Genomic DNA, 25,325 nt, shown 5'->3' on the forward strand with positions numbered 1-25,325 from the left:
TGTTCCATTTCAGGGTGATTATATGAGGCTCTAGAAAATTGGGCAAAATAATTTCTTTTAAAATTTACTGATAGTATTATACATAAAATAGATGAAGGAAGAAACGTGTGTGTAAATTTCATAAATTAGTCCCTAAATTACAATGAAATTTTTTAAAGGGAGAGGTTATTAATTTCTAGCCAGAGGTTTCTCTTTTAAAATCATAAGGTCAAACTTGTTATATCTCCTGGTTTTTAATATTCTATGTATGTCAAGTTACTCTGGGGGACAATTGCAATGACAGTTGATTTGAGCTTTAGACGATTCTCAGATGATTCTCAGAAGACAACAGTAAAGCATCATTTTTCATGTAATATTTCCAATCAATTTTCAAGTGTTTTCAGTTACTTCTCATTTTTGCAGTTATTAGTCATTTTGGAAGGTTTCTGTAAGAAAACAAAAAACATAAGATAGAGAGATAAAACAAAAAAATAACACTAGAAAAAATGTCTATTCTTAAAGTTGGTTCTTTTTAAAATTAGTTTTTCATTTTCAACATTCATTTCCACAAGATTTTGAGTTGCAAATTTTCTACCCATCTCTCCCCTCCCCCACACCCCATATGGCACGCATTCTGATTATCCCTTCCCCGAGTCTGCCCTTCCTTTTATCTCCACCCGACTTATCCTCTTCCCCCTTACTTTCTTGTAGGGCAAGATAGATTTCTATACCCCTATATAGCTTCTTTCCTAGTTGCATGTAAAATCAATTTTTAACATTTGCTTTAAAACTCTGAGTTCCAAATTCTCCTTCTTCTTCCCTTCCCACTCACCTTCATTGAGAAGGCAAGCAATTCAATGTAGGTTATGCATGTATAATTATCCAAAACATAGTCATGTTGTAAAAGACTAATTATATCTCCCTCCATCCTATCCCGCTCCCAATTATTCTATTTTCAACTTTGACCCTGTCCCTTTTCAAAAGTATCTGCTTCTGACTACCCCCTTCCCCAATCTGCCCTTCCTTCAATCATCCCCCGGCCCCCTTATTCCCTTCCTCCTTACTTTCCTGTAGGGTAAGATGCCCAATTGAGCATATATGTTACTCCCTCCTTAAGCCAAATCTGATGAGAGTAAAGTTTCTGCATTTCCTCTTACCTTCCCCTCTTGCCTTCCATTGTGAAACCTTCTTCTTGCCTCTTTTATGTGAGATAATTTACTCCATTCTATCTCTCCCTTTCTCTTCCCAATATATTCCTCTCACCCCTAAAATTTTTTTAGACATCATCCCTTCATATTCAATTCACCCTGTGCCCTCTACCTATCTATCTATCTATCTATCTATCTATCTATCTATCTATCTATCTATCTATCTATCTATCTAATCTATCTATATTTCCTCCAACTATCCTAATACTAAGCAAGGTCTCATGAGTTACCAATATCATCTTTCCATATAGGAATGTAAACAATTCAACTTTAATAAGTCCTTTATGATTTCTCTTTCTTGTTTACCTCTTCATGCTTCTCTTGATTCTTGTATCTGAAAGTCAAGCTTTCTATTCAACTCTGGTCATTTCATGAAGAATGCTTGAAAGTCCTCTATTTCATTGAAATTTCATTTTTTATCCTGAAGTATTATACTCAGTTTTACTGGGTAAGTGATTCTTGGTTTTAATCCTGGCTCCTCTGACCTCTGGAATATCCTATTCTAAGCCCTTTGATTCCTTAATGTAGAAGCTTCTAGATCTTGTGTTATCCTAATTGTATTTCCACAATACTTGAATTGTTTGTTCCTAGCTGCTTGCAATATTTTTTCCATGATCTGGGAGCTCTGGAATTTGGCTATAATATTCCTAGGAGTTTTACTTTTAGGATCTTTCAGGAAGTGATTGGTAGATTCTTTCCATTTCTGTTTTACCCTCTGGTTCTAGAATATCGGGGCAGTTTTCCTTGATAACTCTACAAAGATGATGTCTAGTCTAGGTTCTCTTTTTGGCCATGACTTTCAGGTAGTCCAATAACTTTTAAATTATCTCTCCTGGATCTGTTTTCTAGGTCAGAGGTTTTTCCAATGAAATATGTCACATTGTCTTCTATTTTTTCATTATTTTGGTTCTGTTTTATAATTTCTTGCTTTCTTCCATTTGTTCCATTCTAATTTTGAAGGAATTATTTTCTTTTTTTTTAAAGTTTTTTTATTTTTTATATTAATTTTATTTGTTGTCAGTGTTCTACAATCACTACCATATAACTTAGATTATTTTTTCCCTCCCTCCCCCCCCCGAGACAACATACAATTTTATATAGGTTCTATACATATATTCTTATTAAATACATTTTCACTATAGTCATGTTGTGTAGAAGAATTAAAATGAATAGAGGAAATCATATAACAAACCAAAATGTAATACAATAGAAAATGATCTGCTACATTCTGCGATTGAATTCCAAAATTCTTTCTCTGGGTATGAAAGGAATTATTTTCTTCAGTAAGCATTTAAATGTCCTTTTCCATTTGGCCCATCCTGCTTTTTAAAGTATTTTTGTCTTCATTGGCTTTTTGGACCTCTTTTGCCATTTGGGTTAAGTTTATTTCTTTTTAATATTATTTTCTTCAATATTTTGGGGTCTCCTTTACCAAGCTGTTGACTTGTTTTTCATGATTTTCTTGCATCACTCTCATTTCTCTTCCCAATTTTTCCTATACTTTGATTATTTGATTTTCAAAATCTTTTTTGAGCTCTTCCAAGATCTGTGACCAATTCATATTTTTCTTGGAGGCTTTTGATGTAGGCACTTTGACTTTGTTTTCTTCTGGTTGCATGTTTTTCCTCTGTTTGCTCATCTTCCCAGCCAGGTATTTGATTTTCTAACTCTTTGTCAAGGTAGTACTCTGCTTCCACAGGGTGTGGGGTGGGGATGAGTATATTGCTCCAGGCTTCAAGGGTTTTACATCAGCCTTTCTAACTCTTACCTTCTGTGGGCCCAGAGCTCTGGAAGCTGCTGTTGCTGCTGCTACTGCCAGTGTTGTCTCCTCCCACCCCACTGCTGGGGCCAGACTATAGCCAGACTATGCCCCTCCCTCACTCAGGTCCAACAGAGTTTTCCCACTGACCTTCTATGCTGTCTTTGGCATTTGTGGGTTGATAAGTCTGGAAACTTCCACTGGTGCCAGTGATTCAGTCCTCTGAGGCCTGCTCTGGCCCTGTCTATGCTGGTGTGGCTCAGGCCCAGGACACAGTGTGCTGCGCTCTACTCTGCTCACAATCCAGTGTGATAGATGTTCCTGTCAACCTTCCAGTCTGTCTTGGGGCTGGAGATTTGCTTCACTCCATCTTCTGTGGGTTCTGCAGCTCCAGGATTAGTTTAGAGTCATTTTTTTCCAGAAATTTGCAGGGGGTTGGAAGGAAAGCTTAACCAGGTCTCTGCTTTTATTCTGCCATCTTGGCTCTGACCTAAAGTTGACTCTTAAAAAGGATATTTGAGGAGTAAATTATCAGAAATGGATTGGGAGATATCCCTGAACAAACTGAGTACCTCTCTATTTTTGCATAAAAGGTTCCCCTTGTCTGGCATTCACTTCTCACCATGACCTCATATCATGTTTAGCTTCCTTCAAAGCATAATTCAGGTATCCTCTTCTATACAGGCCTTTTTTCATCTCTCAGTTATTACAATCTCTCCCTCTTGTGTCATTGTATGATCATAGAATACTATTTTACAAATAATTTAAAGATTATCCAGAAGCAACAGAGTGGCATATTATGAACATCAGTAGATTGTGACACATTACAAATGAAGAATTACACAAGGGAAATGGTACACCATCAAAGTCAAATAAAAGATGCCATCAAAGGAATGTTTAACCAGAGGGAAGAAATGGGCCAGTCATGTAATGAAAATGATAGATAACCAAGGATAGCTCAGATGCTCTATTGATATCCATGCAATGTCCAGAGAATAATATTACTAATTAAAAAGCTAGACTCTAATAGTAAAGAAATGATTAGTAACTATCCTGCAGAGGAATTGGTCATCACAAAGAATCAGCAGGATTTTATAAAGGAAACATCATGTCAGATCAATCTTATTTTCTTCTTTGACAGCATTAGTAAGCTGGAATACCAATGGAATGTGGTGTCTCATGATCTATTTGTGGATATGGCAGAGAGATACAGAGTAAATGATAGATTTTGGAATTAAGGATTTTGAAGTACATAGTTGAATGAATATATCCAAAGATTCATCATTAATGGTTCAGTGTCCACTTGGAAGATCATGTGAGGTACCCAGTAAAGTGCCCAAGACATCTGTATTATTTAATATTTTTTTCAGTGACAAAGGTATAAATGGCATGTTTATCAAATTTGCAGATGACAAAAGTTGGAAAGGATAGAATCAGAATATCAGAGTTAGAATTCTAAAGAATCTTGACATAGTAGGGTCTTGAGCCAAATAGAATAAGATAAAATTTAATAGCAATAAATATAAAGCATTATACTTGGGTTCATGAAATCATATTCATAACTATAAGGTGAAAGAGATATATTTAGAAAGCAGTAGGTCTGAAAAAGGCAAGATATTACTGAGCTCTATGCTCCATAGGAGTCAAATATGCTATTCCAGTCTAGGAAGTGAATGCCATGTTGGTCTGCAATAGGAAAAGCATAGTGTCCAGGACTAGTAAGGTGATCATCCCCCTACACTCTGCCCTGGTGAGATCACATGTAGCAAATTTTGTCACATTTTAGGAAATAATTTGATAATCTGGAGGACATCAAAAGAGAAAGTGACCATAAATTTCTGAAAGTCTCAAATTCCAAACCATATGAAGGTCACATTCAAAGGAACTGGAATGTTTTTAAACAACATTTAGACTTAGACATGATAGCCATCTTCAAGTATTTGAGGGACTATTATCTGGAAGAATCCTTAGACTTATTCTGCCTGACCCCAAAGGACAGAAGGTAGACTTTGCAATGAGGCAAATCTGGGCTAGATATTAGAAAGAGCTTAGCAATGAGAGCTGTCCAAAGTGGAATATGATACTAACAATAAACATGAGAACAATTGTTCCAATGGCCAAGAAGGAGGTTGAAGTGGGCACTGTGAAGTGCCTAGAGCTTGGTCAAACATTGAAGATACCAAGACCATCTACTACATCCCAGGCCATCACCATTGTCTTGACTTTGTCTTGCCATTGGACTTTGATAACTCCAGAAGAGAGATTGAGGCTGATGACTTCCTGCAACTTTGCCTCACTTAAATCCAATTTATGCATGAATCAAAACATCATCCATGATGTTACTGGTCCTCTTCAAAAATGAAGGACAAACAAACAAACAAACAATAGACTCTATTTAAGAACTGAATAAACAGAGGCAATAATGAAGTACCTTGTTTCAGGGTAGAAGCAGTGCAATGGAACAGATGTAATTTGTCCAGATCTAAAGTTCCAGGTTTACATAGATTAGGTTCAATGTTGAGAGAGCCTCACACAAATCATAAAATCATGTCCCCTGAGAATATTAAAATTTGGTCTATGTTCAAGGCTTTATAACCCAAAGGAAAAAGCATACAACTCCCATAAAAACACTCAGACCAATACATCAAATATTGGACAGACTTTATTTAATCTAACAAAAATCACAGATTCAGTATGAGCACATAAATAGGCAAGCTAACTCTCCATCCCTTTTTGGTAGACTTCTACAGTTGCAGAATCACATCTCAGAACTGGAAGGGACCTCAGAGACAATTTAGTCTAAAATTCATCTGAATAAGAATCCTTTCTACACAAGGAATTGAAAACAAAGCAGAAGCTCACTGATTGGAGAATGGCTAAGCCAATTGTGATACATGAATATAATGGAATATTACTGTGCCATAAGAAAAAAATGAAGATGAATAATTCAGAGAAGCTTGGAAAGAAAAGTGATATAACGTAGAATGAGGAAAGCAGAACCCAGAAATCAGCATACCCAATAATTAGAATAATGTAAATGAAATAAAACTGAACACTTATGTAACACTTATGTAATACCTAGCTTCTATGACTCATTTTCCTGAATAAGCAGCAAGGAGTATAGGTGCAAAAAGAAATATTTTTCATATTCATACTACTGCCACAAATAGCCTGCAGGTCATTTCCTCTACCACCACCACACATGCTAATGAGAGAGAGACACAGAGAGGGAGAGACAAAGACAGAGACACACAAGACACAGACAGAGAGAGGGAGAGAGGGAGAGAGGGAGAGAGAGAGAGAGGGAGGGAGGGAGGGAGGGAGGGAGGGAGAGAGAGAGAGAGAGAGAGAGAGGGAGAGAGAGAGAGAGAGAGAGAGAGAGAGAGAGGAGAGGGAGAAAGGGAGAAAGGGAGAGAGAGGAATGAAGGGAGGGAGCAAAAAGGGAGGGAGGGAGAGGTTGTAGTTGGTGGGGGCAAGGTGCTTGGACAGATAGCTCATCTTGCCTGCTTCAGACTTGAAGAATTGCCAGTCTTCTTCCATTTCCTTAGCTCTGGCTCCTACTATTTATTATGACCAAAACTAGTGATATTATTTTATGTAAACTTTCTATCTTTCTTCCTTTTTTTTTCCTTTCTGCCTTTCATTCTTTCTTTTCTTAAATTTTCTTTTTCCCCTCTTCTTTTTTCTTTCTTTTCTTCCTTTAATCTATTTTTCTTTCAAATTGAATCTCCCTATCTCACCTCATTTCCACTAATGGCAGGCATGGGAACTCTGATCTGCTCCATTTCCAACCTGGGCCAGGTTGCTTCTCTCCTTAGGCAACCTAGCAATACTTGCACTCTCAAGGCCTTATTGTATTCGTCCTGGAATTAATGCAGACACCTACTTAGTTTAGGCCTCTGCATCTCAAAACTCCCAAACTCAAGCAGTCCACCAGCTTCAGCTTCCCTAGTAGCTGGGATCACAGCTGTGCACTGTAAAGTCCTTATATAATGTATTATACATGACATAATATCATGTATATCATAATACTGTGCTTAATTGTTTAATCTGTCATCCCAATAATTCCCAGTTTCATTAACCTTTGCTGCTGATTTAACAAAATAAATACAAAAATATAGTAGGATTTCGAGCCTGAGGGGCCTTTGGAGAGTATCTAATCCAAACCCCTCATTTTAGAAGAAGAGAATTTAAGTGATTTGCCAAAGGTCATACACACAACAGAGCTGTGGTTCAGATCAGAGTTGTGCTGGGTAGTTTAATAACTGGTATCCTAAAGGGAACATAAATAAAGTATGCACAACATTTGCATAACTTGAATCATTAACATTTTCTTCATCACTTTCTTAAGTCTGGATAATCAATAAAACAATAAATCAAAGGAGTCAATAACATAGTCAGAGGAAGCATTAGACTCAAGCTCTTTTCCCACAACCCCTCAGTAAAGATCTTGAGAATGTACCAGATGTAATTCTGATCAAGAAAGCCAAGAGGTTTCATTTTGTCATTTTTCTAGCCCTGCTTGGCTTAGACAGCTGGACGGAAGGGTCTGGGGATCTAGGCTGGTAAAAACTCCCAGGAGCTGTGGCAAAGAACATTCCAACACCCCAGTACTAGGAGAAGGTCAAGTTAGGAAACCATGGTGGGGGTTTCCCCCCATAAGCAACACTGGGAACAGGAAGAAGTATCACCTGGCAGCTCTGTTGCCTATCACTCAGTGCCAGGTCACAGATTCTGAGTGGAGTGGTTGTGAGTGCTGGCCATACTTGTGTATTAAGCCCAGAACAAGTTCTATCAAGCAAATGGTAGCAATGTGGAGCTTATCCTAGAAGCAAGGAGAAGTATCTCAGAACAAAGAGGAGCTGGAATAAGTCATTCTCAACCTGAAGACCTTCCCAGTGGGGGATGGTTTGTGGTTGAGTCAACCAATAGTTTTAGTAGTTTGCTGAAATCCACAAGAAATGAGTTAATAAACTCAAACCTGGATCAAGAACTTGTATGACTCAAACCACAAAGGCAGTGAACAGATCACTCCCTGAATCACACCACTTTGGGAGCACTGAAAATTTGCAAGCCCCCAGCCAGAGCTGTGAAAACAGCAGAAAGAGGTAAATCACCTCAGATTTGTACAGTGACCAGAATTAACACAAAGTCCTAAATAAGGAAGTAAACTGGAAAAATGAACAAACAAACAAAGAAAAAAAGAAACTAACCATAAAGCGCTGTTATGGTGACAGGGAAACTCACAGAAGTGAATGACTTAAAAAAAAAAAACCTACAAGCAAAGCCTCAAAGATAAATGCATCTTTTATACAAGTCCAACAAGAATTTCTAGAAGAAACTAAAATGATTTTTAAAGCCAGATGAGAATAGTAGAGGAAATATTTTTTTTAAAAGAAGCAAGAGATAGGCAAGAAAGATTTGAAAGGAAAATTAAGAGTTTGGAGGGAAGGTATAAAATCTTACTGAAGAACATAACTTTGAAAATTAGAGTTGTCCATTGGAAGCTAATGACTATATGAGACATGATGAAATAATAAACTCAAACGACTAAAAAATTAAGTAGAAATGTGAAATATAGGAAAAACAACTGACCAATTAAAAAATAAGAGCTTTTAGAAGAAAGAATTTTTCTAAAGCATTACTTTCCAAGAAATTCACAGAGATGAGAATAGATCAAACAAGAACTATAGATAATTATACAAAATTTTTTGTAGCATCCTACTGTTTTATTCTGTAGTATGTTACTACTGTTTGCTTGGACCTACTTTCTCTATAGGTTCATAAGATCACTCACCTTAGTCCCTGCAATCTACTACATAAAGGCTATCTAGACTTGAGACCATCAAAATACTGGTCAGGACTCTGACACTGGTCAGGACACAGACTGTGCTGTCCTAAAGGTTCCTGTGACCTGCCTAGAAATCTGGAGGTAGACTACTATGGAAGTAGAACTAGGTGAGGAGACAGTGCAGCTTTTCTAAGCTTTCAGATATAACATAAGACCAGGAACTAGGAACTTTTGGGACTAAGGTCCAGAATATATTTGTTTCTCTCTCTCTCTCCTCTCTCTCTCTCTCTCTCTCTCTCTCTCTCTCTCTCTCTCTCTCTCTCTCTCTCTCACACACACACACACACACACACACACACACACACACCCCATACACACATAAGCATGTATATACACATGTATATGAATCTATGTGTACACATACATACGTAGGTACATACATATACTACAGTCACCATCCACTAACTAGACCAATTTAAGTTTGAGTAAAGTCCTTTTGAAACATGATTCCTGGATCTAGAGTCTTATTTAACCTCAAATCACTACAGAAGGGTGCATCCTTCCCTTTGAAAAAACTCCAAGGTAGGTATAAGAGCAGACTTCAGGGTGACAGTCAATTAATTGATGACATTTAGGACATACCGGGACAGAGGGGGCTACATATGCAGACTAACTGATCTACTTCATGTACTCTAAGGATTGCTTATTTCTTTGTGTAATTTCCAATAAATAATAATGATAAAGCTTGTGAAAGTGAGTCAACGATGAGTATCCTCCTTGTATCAGAACTTAGAAATCTTTTGATCCCAGTAACTTGGAAGCTGCCAGGCATTTTCCCTGTTTCTTCAGCAAGGAGTTATAAACCAATAAAATGAGAAAACTCACCAAAGTATGAGTTTTTATAAGAAAAGAGTCTGCCAGGATCATTCCAAGGTTTGATGCAGCAGGATTTTGTACTTTCTTACTCAGATTCTGTTGCTCTTCCTGAATTTATCTCTTTAAGTGCCATTAGAACTTCCTCATATTTTGGTAGCAGAGTACCAATGTCATGGTTCTATTGCCGTAAATAATGAAAACAAGCCAAAAATATCATGTCAGCCGAACTGGATAATTTCGTGTCTATTGTCTTCATTTCAGGTGCATGTATTTACAAATGCTCTCAGGATAATTTGACTTAGCTGGATCTCATGCCAAGGCCTCTGAAGGTTTATTTTTCCCTAACTGACTTTAACACTTTTAGAAGATAATACTGCTCGTTGTTTTCCCACTATTTATCTTTTATGATATTTTACCAATGACCTTTTTGTACTCTATTTGTAAAGGTTTTATTTAAAGGTAAAGGTCTTTTATTTTTTATACCACAATAATTTCTCAGTAGACCACTCATCATAATATAATATAATATGATGTATGATATGATATGATATAATCTAAATCTTTTAAAGACTTCTTTAATATTATTCAACACAGTGACCATGTCTGACAGCAACATTCCATGCCTATACTTTCACATATTATTTTACCAAGAGGAAAAAAAAAGGTGACCTTGTGTTGACTGGTGATTCAAATTACATTTGGCATAGCATTGCTGTCACTTGTATGCTCTCTAAGATTTCCAGGAATTTAAGTTAATGTTATACTTTGGGAGAATCCATCCACATTATTTTTTTTACATCAAGGCCATTCCATGACACTTCTTCTGTTTGGTATACATTTCCAAAATTATAGGCGGTAGGTTATCAGATACATTTGCCAGTTTTGTTTTGTTTTTCCTCAGCATCCTGGATTTCAGCAGGTTTGATAACTTGGACTCATCAGGGACAGCTAAGTGCTCTCTTAGCTCATTTATTTTGGGTTTCAATTCCCTGTGGACCATTTTTGAGCTATTTTTTTTTGTTGAAGGGGGAGGGTGAGAGAGGGTTTTTGTCCTTATTCTCTCCACCCTGAGGAGTGATCCTGTTTCTTCTTGAGCTCTGTACCTGCAAGGCTTCAGCTACTTCTGAACTTTAGAGTTCCTACAATCCATCCTTTCTTGTGTTTAGCCTGTTATCTCTCCTCCTATCTTCTCTACAATCTTTTAAAAGTCTGAGTTGGTGAGCTCTCAGAACCTCCATGTGGTCTCTTTAGACCCTCTTATTCCTCATCATCAGAATCCTTTGTACTTTTGTTGTCACAACGTGGTGTTTTATATTCTGCTATCTTGGGGCAATTATCCTCTTGTGATTTTAGTCCATGGAAAACCCCTTGTCTTTTATTTTTTTAATTTCTTGAAGTCTCTTCTCCCATAAATCTAGGGTAGCTAGGTGGTGCAGTGAAGAGAGCACCAGTGCAGGAGTCAGGAGGACCTGAGTTCAAATCTCACCTCAGACACTTGACTCTCAATAGCTGTGTGACCTTGGGCAAGTCACTTAACCCCAGTTGCCTCATCCTGGGTCATCTTCAGTCATCCTGATGAATATCTGGTCACTGGATTCAGATGGCTCTGGAGGAGAAGTAAGGTTGGTGACCTGCACAGCCCTCCCTCACTCAAAACAAAGTCGAATGCAAGTCTTGTCATTGTTTCTCCAATGGCATGGTCTTCTTCAGCAACAAAAGACGAACACACATATTTGTATTACTGTGATTATTCCCTATGCTTTTCTGGCTCTTTCTTTACTCTATGTGAGTTCAAATCAGAGTTCCCACATTTATTTCAATTCCTCACATTTGTTACTTTTTATAATATGATAATGTTCATTCAATTGTTACACCACATTTTATTCAGCCAATTCTCAATTTATGGGATCCAATTTGTTTCCTTTTTTTGCTACCATGAAAAGGATTGTTTTATTTCTTGTTTGGATTAGTTATTTAATATTTTATTTTTCCCTAATTGCATATAAAAATAATTTTTATTTGTTTCTTAAAACTTCGAGTTCCAAATTATCTCTCTCCCTTTCATCCCTCCCCCCACTGAGAAGGCAAACAGTTTGTCAAAGGTTATACATGTGCAATCATACAAAATACACTTCCATATTAGCCATTTTGTGGGAAAAAAAAAACACAGACTAAAAGAGAAGAAAAAAATCCAAGAAAAATAAAGACAGTTTTAAAAAGTATACTTCAGGCTGTATTCAGAGTTTGTCAGGTGTGTCTTTGGAGCTGTACAGCATTTATCATTATAGTTTCTTTAGAATTGCCTTGGACCATTGTCTTGATCAGAGTAACTAAGTCTTTCACAGTTGATTATTAATACAATATTGTTATCACTGTCTTCACTGTTCTCCTGGTTTTGCTCCTTTCACTTTACATCAATTTTTATGTCTTTCCAAGTTTTTCTGAGAGCATCCTGCCAATCATTTCTTAAAGCACGATAGTATTCCATCTCATTCATATTACTACAACTTGTTCAGTCATTTCCAATCAATGGACATCTCCTCAATTTCCAATTTTTTGCCACCACAAAAAGAGCTTATATAAATATTTTTGTATATGTAGGGCCTTTTTCATTTGTTTGCTTTTTGTCCTTGGGATACAGACCTAGTGGTAGTATTGCTACATCAAAGGCTAATCATTTTTTATAGCCCTTTGAGCATAGTCCCAAATTGCTCTCCAGATTTGCTGAATCAATTCACAACTCCACCAACTGTACAGTCTCTCAATTTCATGAAAAGTATTATTTTGAATATTTTGCTACATATTGGGAACTTTGTTTTGCACTTGAACTCAAAACATGACTCTCCTTGGTTGCTACCACTAAACACTTTCTTGTCACATAAACTTTCAGGTTGTTTTGACTTCTGTATTCCAATGATTATTTGGCAACAGTTAAACTTCTCCAGGAGGTGGTCACAGCAAGAGTCAATGCCATTACTTTCATCTAATTCCTCTTTCCTTCCCCAATGTTTAAAACTTTTTTAAACAGGATGCATTAATCTCCTAGTTGTTGATCTGATAACAATAGAGAGGTCTGTTGTTTTCCCTAGGTATGTATCTAAGATATTTTAAGAGAGAACTTCCCAAGACTTATAAAAAAAAAACTGATAGCTACATATTTGTGGTAATTTCCTTAGACACAAATGACACTACCAGAAAGAATGTAAAAAGTAATGCAAATATTAAAAGTCTTAGTTAAGAACCTGAAAATGATGGAAACACAGGCTGCATTTCCTCACTGCAATCCATGGAAAGCAAGGGGTATGAAAGAGACATGTTGATTTGGGAAGAGAACAGCTAGCTAAGAAGGTAGTATATGAGTCTGGGATCTGGATTCCTGGACCACTACTTAAAATATAGATGTGACAGATTTCTGGCCAGAGACTGAGTACAATACTTAGCAAAGCTTGGTGAGAATGTATTTGCTGGATATTTCACCAAAATAATGCAAAGGAATTTAAGGGTCATAAAAAGAGGGGGAAGAAGAAGACTCATGTAACTGTTGAGTTACTACAGAAAGTTAACTCCAAAGAATTGAGATACACAGATTCAAGGGAGACAAAATCCAAAAAGAAGTCAGTTACTGTCATATGTATTGTGCCTATTCACCAGCTATTGAACAAATCTTGGACTTTAAGAATACAGTGAGAATAGTTAACATTTGTATATAGTTTAAGTATGTGCTTCTTAGTATCCTTAGTATCCTCGTGTTCCATGCTGCCTGAAAGTCAGACAATACCAAGTACCACTTCATGCTTTTTTTTTTGAGGGGGATGGTGTTTTTGTTTTACTTTGTTTTCTATTTTATGGGTTGCTGTGGGTGAAAAAAATATATGATCACCTAGTGGTCAACTTTTTGTTGATGAGTCTCTTTGCTAGTTCTCAGACAACAGACATAGACCACAGATGCATTGTCCGTTACTATACCCAAATTTATTCACTTTCCAGATATATAGGGGCAGCTTCAAGACTCTACATGGAGTCCAGTATAGAAACTGTACCATGCCTAAGGAGGAACTTTAAAAGAATGTCAAGAGGTATAGAAAAGAACTTTTCCAACAATCTGGAGTTGTGAACTATCCTTTTATAACAAGTAATCTCTAAACTTGAGCCCATTTTCCCTTGAAAGCCATACATTTTGGTATATGTGTCACAGACTTTTGGGAAGGGTGTTTTCTACAAAGTGTTTTTGCTGAGTCATTTTAGTAAATACTACTTTCTATAATTTAATTAAGTCTGTCTGGCTAATTAGTATCAACTGATAATCATTGGTAGAAGCACACTCCTGGGACCTACTGAGCTCTAGCATTAGGAAATCATCTTCAGGTCCTTTATAACCCAAAGGAAAAATGTAGCAGCCATCCATGCACTGAGAATCCAACCTGCTAGTGCAAATGGGGTTTGTGATAGTAACCTCATAGCAAATGTTACTTTACTCACAAGCAGCAGAGGTGGAATTTGAATCTTGGTCCTGTAACCCCAAATCAATACTACCTCTGGGTTCTTCCTTCTTGGATTAAAACCAAGTCTAATCCTTCTTTCAAATAAAAGTTTTTTTTTCAAAGTCAAGACACCTCCCATGTTCCCCTAAGTCTTCTCTTCTCCAGGCTAAAAGTCCCCTTTTCCTTCACATGATCCTAATATTCAAGAACTTTTACCATCCTAGATGCCTTCTTCTGGACTTCTGCTTATTGATATCCTTCTTAGAATGTAGCTTCTATCACTTTGATCTGAGATAGATATCAGACCAGTTGAAAGCTGGGGGAATTTCTAGGAAGAAAAATTTACTATCCCATTCTCAGTAATAAGCTAGGGGAACTTATTTTGATGTTTGGGCATTATATACTAGATTAAACATACTTGTGTAGATCAAGGCTGTGGTATGTGAATTGACTTGTTTAGATATTTGCATTGAAAAAGCACATTAATTCCTACCTTTCCAATCTTTTCCCACTTTACTCTCCTTCAATTACTGTTCAACCCATTGACAATGGCCTTCTTTCTGTTACTCATATAAGCAATTCCATCACTCTGTGCATTTTCTCCAGCTACTCTTCATGTTTGAAATGTTCTTTTCCTTATCTCAGCCACTTGACTTCGTTAACTATCTTCATGAATCAACTCAACCTACCCCCTTCCTCCCTTCCCCCCTACTTCAGGAAGCCTTTCCCAGTTTTATGTAAGGAGGATTTTGATATCTTTTATAGACTTTAGTTTCTCAGGATCCATGGCCATGGCAATGTCTAGTTTCCAGGTGTTAGATAATAACTCCCAGAATAAATCCAAGGATCCTGGATAGTAATTCCTAGAATCATAGTGACTGACAGTCCTACTGAGACTGTGCAGTGAGATATAGGGATGACATAAGTAATATTTACTACACTTGTGACAAATGATGATATTGCTAAAGTTAACCTGTGAGGCCACTGTTGGCAAGATGTCTTCTTTGTCTATTGCCCTATGAAGCCAGTGGGCACTGGCCATCAGTGAAGAATCCATGGGGGAAACCACATGGAATTCATTGGGGAACCCATGGGGAAATCTGACAGTGTAATACTGTGTGTGCCTCAACAGGCTCTTTGAGGCTTCAGGGGATTTAGGGGAGTATACAAGCTGTGGCTGTCACAATTGACCCCATTGAGATATAAGGGTAGTTGTTCTCCGCCCCCCCCCCCCCCACTTCACTCTGGCTCCTGCAAGAAGGGTGGTTAGGGAATGCCATAAGAGTTGGTGCTCCCACTATCAACAATCATTTGAGAAGACTAGATTAGAATAAAGTAAGATTATTAACCCTTCCAAAGCTGTGTTCCTGTCTGACCATATCAAGAGTGAACCTGTTAGAGAATGGAGTCTGAAAGGTCTAGTGCCTCTGTGTGTTATTTGTGAAACATCAGTCCCAACTGAAGCTTCTAGTGCTTTCCATCTGAGACTACCCTCCATTTTAACCCTATATCTTGCTGCTGCTCAGTCAGTCCATCATATCCAATTGTTTGTGAACCCACAGCATGCCCAATGTGGTTCAGGAGGTTTTCTCAGAAAAGCATGATTTGCCATTTCCTTCTCCAGTGGATTAAGACAAACTGAAGTTAAGTGACATAGTGTCTGTGGCCAAATTTGAACTCAGGTCTTCCTGACTCTAGCCCAGCACTCTATCTATTGAACTTTCTAGCTGACTTGTATATCTTGTATAGACACTTATTTGTAATTTGTCTCTCCTCTTAGAATATGAGCTCTTTGAGGGCAGAGATCACATGTTTTTCCTTTCTTTGCATCTCCAGTGCTTAGCACAGTCCTTTGCACACAGTCAGTACTTAATGGATATTTGTTCACTGACTCACCTCATTTGATTTTTCCATTGAGTTGTCTAGTCAACTAAATTGACTATAATCAAGCAGTTGATTTCAGTGTGTATAGACATGGCCTTAGTTGGGACAAGACATAAGTAAACTTTGCTAACATAATCTTTTGTCATGAAGCTCCAAACCCCCACAAAAAATGAAGGCTCAAGAAGACTATCATTAATCAGAATCCACAATATAGTAAAATTAAGTTTTGTTCATCAGCCAGGGTTATACTAGAGCCAGTTAGTACTGGCTCACAAGAGCTGATTGTTCAGTTTTCAGAGTAAGCATTTCCAACTTAGAAATTGCAAATTGTTGCAAATCAAGGCTTGATTTATTGTTTTGTTGATCTTCTAGTCTTAAGATACTGATGGTGACGAGCGCAGCACAGTAGGGACAGGACCTGGAATAAGCTTCAGGGAGCCACTGGCAGCAGCAGTTCCCAGATTGCTCAACCCACAAATACCACAGGGAGCTTCAAAGGTCAGAGGGAGGGTTCCTTCATGCAGGAGAGGGGAGTGTGGTCTGGACTGCCAGCAGCAGGCACTGCAGTGTCAGCTTCCATTTTTCGAGCCTTCCACCTAGCACCACTGGGAGAATTGAGCAGCTGATCTGAATCTCAGCCCTGAGCTCAGCCCTGGAGTAAGGAGGAACTCGGGTGTGGTAGAGCTGGAGGCAGTTGTGGTGAGGGAATTCTAATTGCAGATTCTTGGCAGAAAAGCTTTTGCTTGTTCCCAGACCAATGTGCAGGCCAGGAGAGTAGTAAACTCCTCTGCCTTGATTGTGCCACCCTAGAGGAACTGAGAATTTACAGATCCCCAGAGTATATCCTCCTCTTGACAAAGGACTCAAAAGACAAGTAACTGAGTGGGAAAATGCCCAAAAAAGGGAGAAGAAATAAGACTACAGAAGGCTACTTTTTTGGTGAACAGATATTTTCTTCCATCCTTTTGGATAAGGAAAAACAAAATATAACATCAGAGGAAGTCAAGGCTTCTGCATCCAAAACCTCCAAAATAAAAATGCAATAGTCTCAGGCCATGGAAGAGCTCAAAAAGGATTTTGAAAATCAAGTAAGAGAAGTGAAGGAAAAATTGGGAAGAGAAAGGAGAGTGATACGAGAAAATCATGAAAAGCAAGTCACCAGTTTGCTAAAGGAGACCCAAAAAAATGCTGAAGAAAATAACATCTTTAAAAACAGGTTACTTCAATTGGCATAAGATGTCCAAAAAGCCAATAAGGAGAAGAGTGATTTAAAAAGCAGAATTTGCAAATGGAAAAGAAAATTCAAAAGCTCACTGAAGAAAATAATTCTTTAAAAATTAGAATGGAGCAGATGGAAGCTAATGCCTTTATGAGAAATCAAGAAATGATAAAAAAAAATACTAAAAGAATGAAAAAAGGGAAGATAATGTGAAATATCTCATTGGAAAAACAACTGACCTGGAAAATAAATCCAGAAGAGATGATTTAAAAATTATGGGACTACCAGAAAGCCAAGATCAAAAAAAGAGCCTAGACATCATCTTTTATGAAATTATCAAGGAAAACTGCCCTGATATTCTAGAACCAGAGAGCAAAATAAATATTGAAAGAATTCATTGATCACCTCCTGAAAGAGATCCAAAAAGAGAAACTCCTAGGAATACTGTAGTCAAATTCCAGTGTTCTCAGGTCAAGGAGAAAATATTGTAAGTAGCTAGAAAGAAACAATTAGAGTATTGTGGAAATACAATCAGGATAACACAGTATCTGGCAGCTTCTATGTTAAGGGATTGAAGGGCTTGGAATAGGATATTCCAGAAGTCAAAAGAACTAGGAATAAAACCAAGAATCACCTACCCAGTGAAACTGAGTATAATACTTCAGGGGAAAAAATGGTCATTCAATGATATAGAGGACTTTCAAGCACTCTTGATGAAAAGACCAGAGCTGAAAAGAAAATTTGACTTTCAAACACAGGAATCAAGAGAAACATGAAAACATAAACAGGAAAGAGAAATCATAAAGAACTTTCTAAAGTTGAACTTTTTACATTCCTACATGGAAAGATAATGTTTGTAACTCTTGAGACTTTTCTCAGTATTTGGGTAGTTGGAGGGATTATACACACACACACATAGACAGAGAGCACAGGGATGTTACCTAAAATAAATAAAATTAAGGGGTGAGAGAGGAACATATTGGGAGAAGAAAGGGAGAAATGGAATGGGGCAAATTATCACTCACAAAAGAGGCAATAAAAAATTTTTTCAATAGAAGAGAAAAGGGAGGAGGGTGAGAGGGAAAAAGTGAAGCTTACACTCTTCAGATTTGGCTTACGGAGGGAATAACATGCTCACTCAATTTAGTATGAAAATCTATCCTACACTATAGTAAAGTAGGGAAGAAGGGGACAAGTGGGGGGAGAGGGATGATAAAAGGGATGGTAAATGGGAGAAGGGAGTAATTAGAAGTAAACACTTTTGGGGAGGGACAAGGTCAAAACAGATAATGAAATAAATGGGGGGCAGGATAGGATGGAGGGAAATATAGTTCATCTTACACAGCATGACTATTATGGAAGTCTTTTGCAAAACTACACATATACAGCCTACATTGAATTGCTTGCCTTCTCAGTGGGGAAAGATGGGGAGGGAGGAAGGGAGAGAAGTTGGAATGCAAAGTATTAGGAATGAATGTTGAGAATTGTTTTTGCATACAACTGGGAAATAAGAAATACAGGTAATGGGGTATAGCAATCTATCTTGCCCTACAAGAAAAGAGAGAAGCTGGGGATAAGGGAAGGGAGGGGTGTGATAGAAGGGATGGCATATTGAGGGAAGGAGTAATCAGAATGCAAGACATTATGGGGTGGGAGGAGGGGAGAGATGGGGAGAAAATTTGTAACTCAAAATTTTGTGGAAAGAATGTTGAAAACTAAAAATAAATAAATAAACATTAAAAAAAAGAAAGTGACAGTGAAAATGTAATAATGCAGATTAAGCTTAAAAGTGTATTGTGGTGGGCCTTTTTTTGTTTGTTGTTTTGTTTTGGAGAACTGGCTGACAAACATTTAACAGCACATTGCTGATACCACACCTCTTATCAGAGAATATAAGTTTGTCAGGCAGCTAGAAAAGCAGATGGGGGCTTAAAATGAAAAGGAGTCTCCATTGCTTGAGGATACCTCAGGACAATTAGTTTTTAGTTTTCTCTCAGTTACAAGGGATGAGCTTTCTAAGTATCCATTTGAGCTTCATCTATTTGTACCACGTTGTTCTTCTTGCTGAAGAGTTCAAAGTACAAACCTAAGAAAATTACCTTGCTAAAGAATGATCATCTGTAGATTAAAAAACAATCCATTGGGTATTAATATGAAAGTTTGCAATGCACACTTAGCTTCCTCAAGAGTGGGCTATATTGTGGAAGGTCCTTTCTTGTAATTTTTGCTTTACATTCTCAACTAAATTTTCATTGATGTGTTTATGATCATGCTCATCCTTTAGCTTCCTTTCCAGATCTTCTTTTATGAGCACAGTTTTTGCTGAGGCTAAACAAATGAATAAAACATATGGGTAAGGAAATGAAAGATCATCCACTTGGCAATATTTATAACCACCTTAGTTTCCCCTCACCAGCAAGAACTAAGGTGGAAAATATTTGCATTTATTTTCAAAGGTAACCCTGACATCTGTAACTCTGGGTACTTTCCCCAGGCATCCCTCAGCATACTAGTCTATGTTAACCATGTTACACAAGAAGTAAAGTCACTAACAGGCAGTCCTTTATTGGTACACATGAGTCAGCTTACTCAGGCAAACTTGGGGTGAAGGTACGTTGAATTGAACAGAGAGGTGAAGTCCTTTCTATGACACATACTGGCTTTGTGATGCTGGGAAAGTCATTTAAACTCTGTTATAGAGCAGTGTTGTCCAATTCAAATATAATAAATGTCACTATGGCATCATGATAAAAGGATTCACTCAGACCACATATTAACATAAAATGTAATACAATATTATCCACGTATTATTAAATTTTTATGTATTTTGTTAAATATTTCCCAATTACATTTTTAAATTTTTTATTAATTTATTTATTTTTAGTTTTCAGCATTCACTTCCATAAGTTTTCAAGCTCCAAGATTTCTCCTCCTCTGTCCCCCCACCCCAAGACAGTATGTAATCTGACATAGGCTCTACATATACATTCGTATTAATCATGTTTTCACATTAGTCATGTAAAGAAGAATTAGAACCAATGGGAGAAATCAAGTTAAAGAAGAAAGAAAAAAACAAAAGAGAACAAATAATGTGCTTCCATCTGTGTTCAGACTCCATAGTTCTTTTTCTGGATGTGGGTAGCATTTTCCATCATGAGTCTTTTGGAGTTGTCTCAGATCCTTGCATTGCTCAACAGAGATAGGTCTATCAAAGTTAGTCATCACATAATGTTGCTGTTACTATGTACAATGTTCTCCTGGTTCTGCTTGCTTCACTCAGCATCAGTTCATATAAGTCTTTCCAGGTTGTTCTGAAGTCTGACTGCTCATCATTTCTTATAGCACAATAGCATTTCATTACATTCATATATCACAACTTGCTCAGCTGTTCCCCAATTGATGGGCATCCCCTCAGTTTCCAATTCTGGGCCATCACAAAAAGAGGTGCTATAAATATTTTTGTACATGTGGGTCCTTCACCCATTTTTATCATTTCTTTGGGATACAGACCTAGAAGTGGTATTGCTGATTCAAAGTTATAGCCCTTTAGGCATATTTCCAAATATGATCCAGAATGACTGGATCAGTTCACAACTCCACCAATGATGCATTAGTGTTTCAATTTTCCCACATCTTCAGCATTTATCATCTTCCTGTTTTGTCGTATTAGTCAATCTGATGGGTGTGATGGTACCTCAGAGTTGTTTTAATGTGTATTTCTCTTATTAATAGTAATTTAGAACATTTGTTCATGATTATAGATAGTTTTAATTTCTTCGTCTGAAAACTGCCTGTTCATATCCTTTGATCATTTATCAATTGGGAAATGATGTGCATTCATATAAATTTAATCAGTTCTTTACATATTTTAGAAATGAGGTCTTTTATATTGGCTGTAAAAATTGTTTCCCAGCTTTCTGTTTCCCTTCTAATCTTGATTGTATTAACTTTGGCAAAACCTTTTCAATTTAATGTAATCAAAATAATTCATTTTGCACTTCATAATGTTCTCTATCTCTTGTTTGGTCATAAATTCTTCCCTTCTCCATGAATCTGACAGGGGAAGTATTTCTTGCTTTCCTAATTTACTTAAAGTATCAGCATTTATATCTAAATTGTGTACTCATTTTGACTTTATCTTGGTATATGATGTAAGATGTTGGTCTATGCCTAGTTTCTGTCTTATTTTTTCCAGTTTTCCTAGCAGTTTTTGTTAAACAGAGAATTCTTGTCCCAGAAGCTAGAGTCTTTGGGTTCATCAAACAGTAGATTACTATAGTCATTGACTGTTGGGTCCTGTGTACCTAACCTATTCCACTGACCCACCACTCTATTTCTTAGCAATGCCAAGTAGTTTTCATGATTGCTGATTTATAATACAATTTAAGATATGCATTTCTTTTCACTAATTCCCTTGATATTCTGGTCTTTTGTTCTTCCAAATGAATTTTGCTATTATTTTTTCTAGCTCTATCAAATAATTTTTGGTAGTTTGATTGGTATGGTACTGAATAAGTAAACTTATTTAGGTAGCACTATCATTTTTGTTATATTAGCTCTGCCCACCCATGAGCAACTGATGTTTTTCCAATCATTTGGATCTGACTTTATTGGTGTGAAAAGTGTTTTGTAATTGTGTTCATATAGTTCCTGGGTTTTTTCTTCGCAAGTGGACTCTCAAATATTTTATAATGTCCACAGTAACTTTAAATAGAATTTCTCGTTCTATTTCTAGATGTTTGACTTTGTTAGGAATATATAGAAATGCTGATTATTTATGTGGGTTTCTCAATTACCATTTAATCTCATTCTGACTGCTCTCTTGCAGGCCATGTGTTTGATTGCTATAGAGACAATTCTCAAAGATTTTGAGTTTCAGAGATGTCACCAACCTGTATTAGCAGAAACTTTTCTAATCTGAGGTTCCTTACATACAGTATCTTTTATTTCAGACACCTCAATCTATATTATTATTGGTATTCATTTGTTAGAATAAGAGTGAGATACCTGGAAGAAATAAGAATTGAAACTGGTTTACCATGATGGGTATAAGAAGAGTTTGTTGTCCTCTGTCACTGTAGTACCATATACCCATGTAAAAGGAAATAGGAAAAGGTCATTTAAGTGGTACTAATTAATGAATGGGCTTGGGATATTCAGATCTTCTGTGTGATTAATTTTGCTATTGAAAATCTACCTTAGAAATCACTATAATATTCAATAATGGAAATGCAAAGAATACAAAATATTAAAGAACACAAAGTGAAAGCAATGTAATTCATTGTGCTATAGTATCTCTTGACACAGAGATAGCAAATAAATTAAAGATAATAAATTGAGAATAACAGGGGAGAAAATTAAAAAGGGAAAATTCTCAAAAACTGGTAGCTTGGGTTGTCTTATCCTAAACTTGGGCATCTCAAACAATTTATAAGGTGAAAGAGTGGAGACTGAGGAAGGGAAGCATGCCAGTGGGGGCTTTAGGCCACATTTAGGTCCTCAAGTGTGGCCCTTTGATTGACTCCAAACTTCATAGAACAAATTCCCTTAATAAAAGGATTTCTTCTGTAAAACATGAACTTAGTCAAAAGGCCATACCCAAGGACCTAGAAGACCAAATGTAGCCTCTGGGCTGCAAGTTTCACACCCCTGGGGCCAATGAAAACAGAGGCTTGATTAGGGGAGATTTGTTTTGTAGGATGGCCCACATCTTTTGTTAATTCATGAGGCACTGAGTCAGAAGGGTCATGATACCCTCCAGCTCTGAAAAGTATATAAATACTCTGAGGTGAGGTTTTTCTTTGGGAAGAAGGTCCATGTGCCAGATGAGATTCTGGGTAGCCGTTAAGGAGCACCCCCCAAGCACTCGACTTTGAAAACCCAGATGTTGGTGTTTCTCTCTCTGGTAACTATGTATGTATGTAGTGATCAGACAGTTGGATCTGTCTGTTGATCCGATGTATGTATTGCTTATGATCAGACAGTTGGAAGCCCTGTCTCTTGGTCTTTATTTCTCTGCTTGTATCTTCTCTCTTGGTATATATGATTAGAGAAGATTATTGACCTCTCAAAAGTTGCTTTCCTTTTAGAAAAGCAAATCAAAGAACCTGTGCTAACAGGCCACCCAGGATGTATTGGAGGCTTGCTGTTACACATATTTCTCCCATTTGCACACTCCACTGTTCAACTCAAATGGTCTGGTTAAGGCTTGTCATTCATAAGAATCAATCTCCCATCTCAATGCCTTTGCACTAGTTGTCCCCTATGCCTGGGATGCATTACCACTTCACTTTCAGATTTTAGAATACTTCATTTCCTTCAAGGATTAACTCAAGGAACCCCCTTCTACATGATGCCTTTCCTGAATGCCTTAATTATTAACATCTTTCCCCCCAAAAAATGTCCCAGAATTTTACCACATATTCATTTTATATATACCTATAAAAGCAGATTTCTTTATACCAATAAGTGTAACCCCACCCCCAATCAAAAGTAAACTCCTTGACAGCAAGGATTGCTTCACTAATATTAGTCTTTGAGTATCTGATACCTAACACAATACCCTGTACTTAATAAGCACTTAACAAATGCTCCTGGATTGAATGATTGATTGTTTCCATTGCTTAGAATATCCTTTCTCATCTCCTTCATCTCTTAAATTCCCTTGCCTCCTTCAAGGCTCAGTCAGTTGCCACTTCCTACCTGTGGAGACTTCTCTTGATTTCCACTGCTGTTAATATTCTCTCCATACTCAAAGGACCTAGTATTTACTTATGAGAGTACATATACTGTCCTACTCTGGTACCTGGTAAGAGTTTTTTCACAGCAATAATTATTTCATTTTTCCGTCTTATCCCCTAATGCTAAGTACAACACTTTACATAGTAGGAGCTTAATAAGTGCTTGTTGAACACAAAGAACACAAAGTGAAAGCAATGTAATTCATTGTGCTATAGTATCTCTTGACACAGAGACAGCAAATAAATTAAAGATAATAAATTGAAAATAACAGGGGAGAACAACGACAACAAATGCTTGAAGGGCGATGTGCTGAGGCTGCTACTATCCCACTTATTTTCATATTTTTATATTTGTATCATATAAACATATTTTACATATTATATATTTTACATTTATACTTATTTTTACATTCAGAAAGCAGATTAAGACTGCTGATTAACCATGCCCAGATCTTACTTTACTCTTTGAAATGATACTCAAATCAGTCCACTTTAGATCAAATATGTTATGGAAATATTTATCCAGTGAAGATGCCCATATAATCTTTTTAATAGACATGGTAACCACTGACTTTATTTGAGAACTATGTTCTAAGTGCACTTTACCTCCTTGTTATTTAGTATTTGTTGAGCCAGATCTGAATAGCAGTACAATAACTTGCACTCTGATTATGATGAGAACATTTACGAAGCCATTAACTTCTTGTATTTGTATAACATTCCTGCCAAGTCACTCCAAGGGCTTCAAGGAGCAGCATCTACTGTATAAACCCAAGAAGAGATTAGATATAGCTATTGCCATTGATGTCCCACAAAACAAGGAGAAATGTGGCTTCTTTTGAATACTACAATCTTCTCCAAACTCCATTTCTCTTGCCTGCATTCAATACAAATGTGTGACATGGTGTTATTGTGGTCAATGGAGCCAGCAGTCATTTCCCATGATATATTATGCTCTAATAAACTTTCAGTTCAACTACGTACCCAGGGGATAATGCCTATTTTATTGCTTATTTTTCTTCAGCAGCCTACTAAGGTCTTGGAACATTTCACCCTCTGGTCCTGATGATCTTCTCTGCTAGGGGCTTGTAGTATAAGTTTGCTTAATTGGAGTCTTAACCCTTGTTCACAGAGGCATTAAAAATATTTCCAGCTCTGTTTCCTCTTCTGTTTTGGATTTCTGGTTGTATAGTTTTTCTGCTACAGCTAGAATGCCAAGGAGCAGACTCTCTCTTCTCTCCAGGAAAATGGAAAAGGCAGATTAAAAACCTAAAAAATTGTAAACAGTAAGTCCCTTATGACTTCTCTTTGCTGTTCACCTTTTCATGGTTCTCTTCATTCTTGTGAGAACCATGAAAAGGTGAACAGCAAAGAGAAGTCATAAGGGA

General features: G+C 37.1%; 1 protein-coding gene across 1 annotated transcript in view; it reads right to left on the reverse strand.

Annotated features, from left to right (window-relative positions):
- Positions 1-218: 218 nt before the first annotated feature.
- The window catches only part of THEMIS (thymocyte selection associated), a 233,251-nt gene continuing 208,144 nt past the window's right edge, over positions 219-25,325 (reverse strand). The window contains exon 6 of the mRNA XM_072643293.1: positions 219-425. Within this exon, the coding sequence (XP_072499394.1) occupies positions 406-425 (20 nt within the window). The 3' untranslated portion in view covers positions 219-405. The remainder of the gene's footprint in view (positions 426-25,325) is intronic.

The sequence above is a fragment of the Notamacropus eugenii genome, chromosome 2 (genome assembly GCF_028372415.1).
Source record: "Notamacropus eugenii isolate mMacEug1 chromosome 2, mMacEug1.pri_v2, whole genome shotgun sequence".
Taxonomy (NCBI): domain Eukaryota; kingdom Metazoa; phylum Chordata; class Mammalia; order Diprotodontia; family Macropodidae; genus Notamacropus; species Notamacropus eugenii.